The sequence below is a fragment of the Erpetoichthys calabaricus genome, chromosome 17 (assembly GCF_900747795.2).
Source record: "Erpetoichthys calabaricus chromosome 17, fErpCal1.3, whole genome shotgun sequence".
NCBI classification, from domain to species: domain Eukaryota; kingdom Metazoa; phylum Chordata; class Cladistia; order Polypteriformes; family Polypteridae; genus Erpetoichthys; species Erpetoichthys calabaricus.
In genome coordinates this window covers 77,105,766-77,116,176 of record NC_041410.2, presented here as the reverse complement: position 1 = coordinate 77,116,176, position 10,411 = coordinate 77,105,766, and the positions used below count along the sequence as shown (strand labels likewise).

The window sequence follows — 10,411 nt, the reverse complement described above, 5'->3', positions numbered from 1 at the left end:
CACGCGCGCGCACTGCGCGAGAGAGAGCAAGGGCTGGCCACATAAGGCAGAGAAGGCAGTTAAAGAATGCACCCGGCTTGTTTTTAAAGATTTAAATTAATGTATGGTTTTATTGGCTTCAGAAGTGACGTCAGCAAAGGGGCTGGCTTCGGAAGTAATGTCATCTGAGGCGCCGGAACCTTGCAGGATTTCCCGGGAAAGGTCTGTAGGGAACTGAGAAAGACAGTCAGCACACTCAGCCGCCCCACGGTCAGATGTTTTATTACACTTACTCAGACCCTTTAGCTGCCTCCTACTCGCACGTGTGTGACAATAATTATATATACAGTATATAAATAATCAATTCCAGCCCATGCAAGGGCATCAGCAGCCTTAAAATACTCTGTTTCAGTCCAGGTCACAAGTACAACTCCTCACAAAAAAAAACCTCAGGAGTCGTTTTTGGTCCTCAGGAGCATAACACACTCCTTTACAGCAACCAACAGCTCAGCCACCAGGCACCTCTTAATCTGGCGTGCCTCGCACTACCTAACCCCTATTAATTCTCTCCAAATGATCAATCCTCCTCTTGCGGCCACAACTGTGCTTATAAAGCCTTTTCCATTACCAGGATTGGCTTACCTAATCATAGGGAGATACCATTTAAGACCTGCCGGGGAAATCGTACACTTCAAGTACAAATCAAAATATCCGACAACATATACTTAATAAAACAAACAACAAAACAACAAAAACATTTATATCTAACCTCGAGGTTACTAATATACAAACTTAAACATTACAGTACACGTACACTACTAATACAACTATGACTCCTCCTATAGCTATCATTTGACCTTCCCAGGCACCCATGACTGCGTTTAGCATCTGCGCCACCTTTAAAACATCACTCGGTAAAAATGGTATGTTACACGCGAGTCTTGCTCCCGAAACATACAGTGAAACATCTGAAGAAAAAAAAACTTAGCAAACAACCCGATGATAAGACCAAAAATCTTATAAAAGTTAAAAAAAAAAAAAAAAAAAAAAAAAAAAAGTTCCTTTTTTTTTAGTTGTAAACTTGCTAGTATATTGCTCATTGTGGTTAATACGTAAAACTTATTGAAAGTCTTGCCCCGTATCTATCCGTACTATAAATATATCAGCGTCACGGTGAGGCTATAGCGTCACACACCCCCTCACTCAGACCCTCGATATCCTGCATTCGAGAGAGAAGCTCGGCACATCTATTTTGTTTCCCTTGTATATACTTCACTGTAAACTTGTATGGTTGCAAGGACAAATACCACCGCGAAATTCAAGCGTTGGAGTCACGCATCCATGCTAGCCATTGCAACGCACGATGGTCAGACTCCACAACAAAAGGATGACCTAGCAGTAATACTTCAAAAAGTCCACGGCCCACTTAACTGCCAGTGCCTCCTTCTCAACAGTGGAATATCACATTTCCCTAGGAAACAACTTGCGACTTATATAGACAACAGGGTGTCTATCGTCTCCTTCACCCTGCAACAATACAGCACCCAGCCCCCCTCCAGAAGCATCTGTCTGTAAACAAAAAGGTAAATTATAATCAGGACATTTCAAAATAGGGTTACAACATATTACATTTTTCAATTTATCAAAAGATTTTTCACATTCTTCAGTCCATTTCACATGGTTGGGCTCTTTCTTCTGTAAGAGATTAGTAAGTGGGATGGCAATCTGTGAAAACCGTGGAATGAACTTCCTATACCATCCAACCAGTCCTAGAAATGACCGGACTTGTCTTTTGGTGTTAGGATGTGGACGATCCTGAACAGCCATAACCCTGTCCACCTGAGGTTTTACAAATCCTCCTCCAATGGTGTAACCCAGATATTGTATCTCAGATCTGGCTAATACACATTTAGCCAGGTGTACCACCAGGCCGGCTTACTTTAACCTGTGAAAAACATCAGCAAGATGTGATAAATGCTCATGCCAAGACTCACTGTATATTACAATGTCATCAATATAAGCTCGAGCATAAGATTCTGCTCCTCTCAAAACAATATCCATAAACCTTTGGAAATTGGCTGCAGCTCCGTGTAATCCAAAAGGCATGACGGTGAACTGATACAGTCCACTAGGCCCTTTAAATGTCGTGAGGGGTTTAGCTGTGTCTGCTAATGGCACCTGCCAGTATCCCTTGCATAAGTCTAAAGTTGATAAAAACATAGCTGGACCCAGTTGTTCTATCAGTTCATCCACCCTTGGCATAGGGTAAGGATCAAATGCAGAAATAGAATTTAGTTTGGAATAATTCACACAAAACCGAATTTGTCCATTCTTTATTGGGACCAGTACTACTGGACTACACCACTCACTGGTAGATGGTTCTACTATACCTAATTGGAGCATGGACTGTACTTCCTTCCTTAGCGTTTCCTTCAGACGAGCTGGAACTCTGCTGCATGTCTGTCATACGGGACCTGGAGAGGTGAGGCAAATATTATGCTCAATTAAATTAGTCCTACCAGGTATTTCGCTGAACAGATGCTCCGGAATCACTGTTTTTAACTGTTCCTGTTGCTTCTCCGAAAGATGGTCCAATGCAGGTAGATCGGCAGAAGATGATGTTGCAGGCAGAAACTGTTCCGGTAATTCCTCTTCATCTTGAATTATACGAATCAAAAGCTGTACCTCAGGATTAGCTTTTTCCCTCCACTCTTTCAGCAGGTTAATATGGAAATCTTGATTCTTATTTCTAAACCGGTCAGGCATATAAATTTCGTAATTTACTGGGCCTTTTTGTGAAACAATCTCATATGGGCCTTGCCATTTTGCCAGCAAACTATTAGTCGATAGGGGCAACAATAATAAGACTTTCTGACCGGGTTGAAAACTGCGATTATGTGAGGCTTGATCATACCAGGCTTTCTGCTTCTTTTGTGACTGCAACATGTTCTTTTTAACCAACTCGGACATAACTGACAGTCGATCTCTCATTATAATAACATAACTTAGAATATTCATGTGTTCTTGATCACTGACATTTTCTAATGCTTCTTTCAGCACAGCTAAAGGGCCTCGAACATTTCGCCCATAGACCACCTCAAATGGTGACAATCCTGTGGAAGCCTGAGGGACTTCTCTGTAAGCAAAGAGCAAGTATGGCAGCCATTGATCCCAGTTCGCCCCAGTGTCAGACACAAACTTTTTTAGCATTTGCTTCAGTGGCATTGAAGCATTCTACTAGGCCGTCAGTCTGTAGATGGTAAGGTGTGGTTCTCAAACCCTGGATCCCTAACAGACCATACACCTGTTTAATTAGCCCAGCTATAAGATTAGCCCCCTGGTCGGTCAACATTTCCCTAGGGATGCCAACTCTGGAAAACAGCTGAACTAGGGCGTTAGCAACCTGAGTAGCCTTGACCTTCTTCAATGTGAATGCCTCTGGATATCTAGTTGCATAATCACATAGATAGATAGATAGATAGATAGATAGATAGATAGATAGATAGATAGATAGATAGATAGATAGATAGATACTTTATTAATCCCAGTGGGAAATTCACATAGGACCACATAGAAATTCACATAGGACCAGTATGTAACGATGCCCATTACTACTACGTGGTAGAGGACCTACAATATCCATCGCCATTCTACTAAAAGGCTCCTCTATCACAGGTAATGGCACTAACAGAACTCTGTCTCCTTTAACAGGTCCTACAAGCTGATATTCAGGACAACTCCTGCAGTGACTGTCTACATCTTTAGAACAACCTGGCCAATAAAAATGTTTAGCAATATGGTCACTAGTCTTAGTTTGCCCTAAATGCCCAGCCCATGGGATATCATGCCCCATTTTTAACACCTTGTCCCTAAACTCTTTAGGTAATACCAGTTGTTTGCCATGCTCATCTTGGTGGTAAAGAATATCCTGGTCTAACACAGAGGTTTCTCCTGTAACTGACTGATGTTGTTTTTCGGCTTTGACAAAACAGGACTGCAGACTGGAATCGCCACGTTGTAAAGCCCCTATCTCCCCTGTAATGAAAGGTGAGCAGTCAAGATCTCTGGAGGCAAGAGTAATGTATCTAGGGCAGGTGTGCCCAAAATTTTTGCCCGTTTCCACTCCCTGCGGGTCTTACGGACTGAGTCCTCATTCCCCTGGGAAAAAGGCAAAGTGCTTCAGTCCTCCTGGTCACTTTCTATGGCTGTAGCTGCTTGAGCTCTGGTCAAGACCCGGGATTCCTGCACCAGGCTCTGCTGCAATATGCCATCAATATCCGGCACATCCAGCACAAGCAAGGCAGGGTATGGCATGTCATCCACTATTCCCACTGATATTGCATACATCTGGCCTCCTATCTCAATGCACATCTTCACCAGAGGATAAGAAACCTCATGTCCGTGGATGCATCTCAGAACCACCTTCCTGGATGTCGACAGCAATTTATCATCAATAATCTCGTCTCAGCAAGATTTGGGTACTCCCAGTATCAATCAGTGCTGTTCTGGTTCGACCAGCTATTTTTACTTTAACTACCTTTTCTTGATTCTTCTGCACTATTTTCCAAGGAATTGGGCACGGAACATACAGAATTTATTTTCTTCACACACTGCACTACTTTTGGCCCTAGGACATTGTATTTTCTTGTAACCCGGCTGTCCACAAAAATAACATATTACACTGGCTACACCCCCATCCCTCCCGCTGTTAGAGGTAAGAGAACCATGACCTACCACAACCTTGGATGCACCAGGAAGGATTGGATAAGTCATTAGAGCCCTACTAGTTTTGGTCACTTTTTGTAGGTTCTTGGGATGGCCTCAAGCAGTTTGAAAGACCTTTGCCAGTTCTGCGGCTTGGCGTGAAGACTTTGGCCGATGTTCTAAAATCCAAGTCTTCAGCTCAGGCTTCATCACCTGCAAAAACTGCTCCAAAATAATAAAGTCAATTATCAATTTATCGTGTTGTTGGGGTTTAAGCCAACGAGTGCATAGATCCTTCCATCTGGCTTGTAGCTCTAATGCAGATTCACCCTCCTTCCATTCTGCAGTTCTAAACCACAGACGATAACTCTCTATAGTAATCTCAAATTTATTCAATATGGCTTGTTTGAGTGACTCATAGTCTAATGACTCAGAAGGATCCATGGCCACAAAAGCTGCGCGAGCCTTGCCAGTTAATAGGGGTACTAATCTTATTGCCCATTCAGTTTTTGGCCATGAGAAAACAACAGCCATTCTTTCAAGTGTGGCAAGGAATATCTCTACATCTTCGTCTTCCTTATAGGGGAGGAACTTTGGACCTTCCACCCACCTGGTAGATCCTGCAGCAAAGTTACTGGTGTTAGCCTCCGCACCCTCCGTGTACATTAGTTTGGGACTTACAGGTGGTGAACGAACCACTCCAGAGTTCTTTGAAGGACTTCCCTCGCGTCCTCGCTGTACCTCCACCTGCAGTAACGTAAACTGATGCTGCAACGACTTCCTCCTCAGCTCTTATTGTTTCTCCTTGTGCTCCTGTGCTTGTAGAAACTGCTGGAACATTCTTTCCAATGACTGTGCCTCTTTAGACATTGCTTCCGATGACTCTGGGGACTGTGTCTGTGGTTCTTCACCTGACAATGAAGCTGGAACGGATGCAGAAACCTTCTTGGGTGCCATCTCTGCTCTCTCTAAGATCTTCCAAGTCCCCCAGTCGATCCCACCACTGCCACCAAAATGTCATAAGCCGTCTACTAAAACAGATGGCCTGCTAGTAGTTTGGGACTGACCAGGACTGAGGGGGTAATAAGAGAGGCACGAGAGAGGCAGATGTTCAACACAAAAGGTAATTTTATTATTCCACGATAGAGTAGTGAAGATGAAAAAAAGCAGTTGTTGATGTAAAAAGGATGCACAAAAACGTATAAATAATCCAGTGACAAGACAAAATCAAATTATGAAGAAAAAAAGAAAAAAAATTAGAAATTGGAAACCCTAATATTATATATATATATATATATATATATATATATATATATATATATATATATATATATATATAAATAAAATCAATTCCAGTCCGCATCAGCAGCCTTAAAATAATCCAAAACTGGACTCTTTCACTCCTGGTCACAAGTACAACTCATCACAAAAAAAATCTCGGGAGTCATTTTTGGTCCTCAGGAGCCTAACACACTCCTTTACAGCAACCAACAACTCAGCCACCAGGCACCTGTTAGTCTGGCGTACCTCGCACTACCTAACCCCTATTAATTCTCTCCAAACGATTGTTCCCCCTCTTGCGGCCACAACTATGCTTATAAAGCCTTTTCCATTACCAGGATTGGCTTACCTAATCATAGGGAGATACCACTTAAGACCTGCCGGGGAAATCGTACACTTCAAGTACAAATCAAAATACCTGACAACAACTTAAACATTATGGTACACGTACACTACTAATACAACTTGGACTCCTCCTATAGCTATCGTTTGACGTTCCCAGGCACCCGTGACTGCGTTTAGCGTCTGCGCCACTTTTAAAACACCGGTCGGTAAAAATGATATGTTATGCGCGAGTCTCGCACCTGAAATATACAGTGAAACATCAGAAAAGAAAAAAAAAACTTAACAAACAACCTGATGGTAAGACCAAAAATCTTATATAAGTTAAAAAAGAAAATGTTCCTCTTTTTTTTTCTCGTTGTAAACTTGCTAGTATATTGCTCATTGTGGTTAATATGTAAAATTTATTGAAAGTCTTGCCCCGTATCTATACGTACTATAATATATCAGCGTCACGGTGAGGCTATAGCGTCACAAATTTAGTTTGTCTTTTGGTGACTGATATTAGAACACTATATACAAAGTGCTTGTTATTTTCACTTAAATTAAGCCTTTTAAATCTGTTTATTTCTTAGTGCAAAAAGACAATATCTTTAAAATGTGGCCTTATCAAGATGAATGGATTTAATTATGTATGTAAAAAGTTCTAATACTTTTTATTCTTTTCATGTAAGGAGGAAGAAAGGCGTACAACATCAGCACTTGCAAGAAAAGAGGAAGAGAAAAAAAGGGAGAGTCATAAGCAGGCAATTCAAAAGGTAAAAATGCTTCATTTAAATGTTTAAGGTTACTAGCTGTGTGTCTTTAGAGTTTTCCATACCTACTGAGAGAAAAGCTTTTGAAAAAGGATATGGGATAACTTTTTATAGGATAGGATGCAACATTTATCTTTACTACTCCTTTATGACATTACTGTAGTTGTGTTTTTGTTAAAATATATCTAGCATTAATGATTGTGAGGGACTTGTACTTCATTACATGTTCTCATGATGTCTGATCAAATTTTCCTCCTACTCTGGTTTCTTCCCACATGGTCAGACAGATGTGTGTTAGGTTAATTATGAATTAAATTTATCTCATTTTGAATGTGAGTGTGGTTGTGGGTGTGTGAGTGGGCCCTGAGATGGACTGGTGGCCTGCTCAGAGTTGTTTCCTACCTTGAGCCCAGTGCTGCCAGGAGAGGCCCAGTCACCCTTTACCCTGAATTGAATTAAGACATTTGAGAATTTATGACATGTTAAAGTGAATAAAATTTCCCTGTAAATATACACAAAATAAATAAACCCAGTCTTTTGTTTGTAATACATAACCCCAGAAAAATAATTCTTTAGTTAGTTGGTGGATCCAGCTGCAAATTTCAGTGCAGTTATGTGGGAAGAGATGCAGCAATGTTAAAAATACTGATTCTTCTTGTTAGAGATGTTTGCAGTGAGAACACAAGAACAAGACATATCCACATAGGTTTGGCTCAAGTAAAGAGAATATTATTGATTTTCCTCCGACTCTTTGCAAAGCTAATTTCAAAATATGCAGGTAATCAGCATGTCTTCAGTCATTAAGAAATCTACTTGTTCACACAGAACCATTTTCACCTAATATATAGTTAAAATAGTGCATACAATGTATATCCATCCATCCATTTTCTAACCCGCTGAATCCAAACACAGGGTCACGGGGGTCTGCTGGAGCCAATCCCAGCCAACACAGGGTGCAAGGCAGGAACCAATCCCAGGCAGGGCGCCAACCCACCGCAGACAATGTATATGAAATGTGTAATAAAATCATAACTATGTAATATTAGCAGTAATTGAGGAAATGGTAAAATAATGATACAGATAGGAATATTAATAAATAGACGTATGTGGAAAGCAAAAGGATAAATAGATACTAAATCTAAAATTAATATCTATGGTTTAAAATGATTTTTTTTAACTAATTTTGTTTGCTGCCTGATGAATTTATAATGAGAGCATTATTGCTGCATGAAAACTAAAAATACTCAGGTTGGGGAGCATGTACTGGTACAGTGGTCCATTCCCACCCTCTGGAAATGACCTATCTGCACCAGCCAGGTGGTACAAGGGGCATCCCCTTGGCCTGGTCCAGCCACTCGAGTCCTCAACAATGAGGATCCTGTGAGCCAGATCATCCTCGGGGAATCGCGCTACATGGCCATAGTGCCATAACTGACACTCCCTCACAATGCAGGTAATGTGCCTCAATAGCGACTCTGTGAGCAAAGGCTCATTCAACACAAAGTCAAACAAGCGGTACCCAAGGATTCTCCAAAGAGACACAGTACCTTTAGGAGCTCAGTCTTCATCTCAGGTCACTGGAGAGCGCCCATGTTTCACAACCATATAGTAAGACAGGAAGCAGCAGTATTCTGAAAACTTGGACCTTTGTCCTTTTGCATAGATATTGGGAGCGCCACACACCCCTTTCCAGTGACCTCAAGACCCCCCATGCTCTCCCAATCCATCTACTGACTTCTTAGGCAGAGTCTTACTTACTGCCGAGGTAAGCAAACCTCTCGACAATGATGACACTCTCTCCTCAGACATACACACTGCTGATGGCTGTGCCTAAGAGATCATTGAAGGTCATATTCCCACCATATTTTAAAGTTTGCCAAATTTTTTGCTAGTAGCTTAATATCTCAATGGAAATGAAAAAAAAAATTAATTTTCACATACCAGTTGTAAGAAGATCAAAAAGCATCTTAAATTATTTGTATTTTAGTAATGTACTGGCAATATGACAAATTGCAAGATTTTAGTAAGAGGTGAGGAAAATGCTTTTTATGGTAACTTTTCCTTTGTTTTTCCTAGTACAGTACCTTCTTTAGGTTTTCAGAAATGCACAGTTATATACCTGAATACTGCGATAGAGGAAAAGGTCATCAGAACCACTTTCAGTTGTGCAATATTTCTAAAATATCATATCTCTTTGTTTCTCATCATAACTAATTGATAATATCAGTACACACTCATTTATCTCTATTTACAACAATAACAACAACAACATTTATTTATATAGCACATTTTCATACAAAAAGTAGCTCAAAGTGCTTCACATAATGAAGAAAAGAAAAATAAAAGACAAAATAAGAAATTAAAATAAGACAACATTAGTTAACATAGAATAAGAGTAAGGTCCGATGGCCAGGGGGGACAGAAAAGACAAAAAAAAACTCCAGACGGCTGGAGAAAAAAATAAAATCTGCAGGGGTTCCAGGCCACGAGACCACCCAGTCCCCTCTGGGCATTCTACCTAACATAAATGAAATAGTCCTCTTTGTAATTAGGGTTCTCACGGAAGGACTTGATGATGATGATATTTATAATTAAACTTTATATTAAAATTATATTTTCACACTTAGGGAGGTCAAAATGGTGGTGGAATTTTTTCATGATTACATATGCATCACCTAGATTACGTGCAAATTAAAAAGAATTATAGTCACCTAAAAACATAGCAAAAGTATTAGTATTATATAATATTTGTTGCAATAAATTGTTATAGGTAAAACTGCATCTAGCTACATTTAATTATGATAATGATGGTGGAAAAAAAAATCATAAAATTAAATTTATTACCAGGAACACGACAGGGATGTAGTAGTTTATTGTTCCCATTACATCTTTATATTTACAGTATATGGCATGTTCAGTGTTTACATGTTATTGTTAAACTGATGATGTATAAATTAAAATAAAATTAATAATAGTTACTGAAAGAATATTCTTTATGTTGAATACAGTTTTTAATATCGCGTACACATTTATATTTCCATGATACAAAAAATTTGGATGGTTGTTTAAATAAAATTCCTCTTCTGGTTGAGTAATTTTTCTCAAATTTCATATCTATTTTCTTTTTATCATTATAAATATCTATACAAAATTTGAAACATCTATCTGTAATTATAACCATAGCTTGGTTGAAAATTTGCAAAAGTATTCAGTTAAAATACTGCTTCCGGTTGCCGGAAGTGGCCCAAAAGTTGATAGCCTTCCTTATTTTTGATACACTGCCTGTCCAAAAAAAAAGTCGCCACCAAAAAAAAAGGTCACACACTCTAATATTTTGTTGGACCGCCTTT

General features: G+C 39.8%; 1 protein-coding gene across 3 annotated transcripts in view; it reads left to right on the top strand.

The window, feature by feature from the left end:
* Positions 1-10,411, top strand: part of LOC114667687 (leucine-rich repeat-containing protein 49-like) — a 70,620-nt gene that overhangs the window by 21,364 nt on the left and 38,845 nt on the right. For all 3 annotated transcript variants that reach the window (XM_028823086.2, XM_028823084.2, XM_028823087.2), the window contains exon 4: positions 6,981-7,064. In XM_028823086.2, coding sequence (XP_028678919.1) covers positions 6,981-7,064 — 84 coding nt within the window. The remainder of the gene's footprint in view (positions 1-6,980; positions 7,065-10,411) is intronic.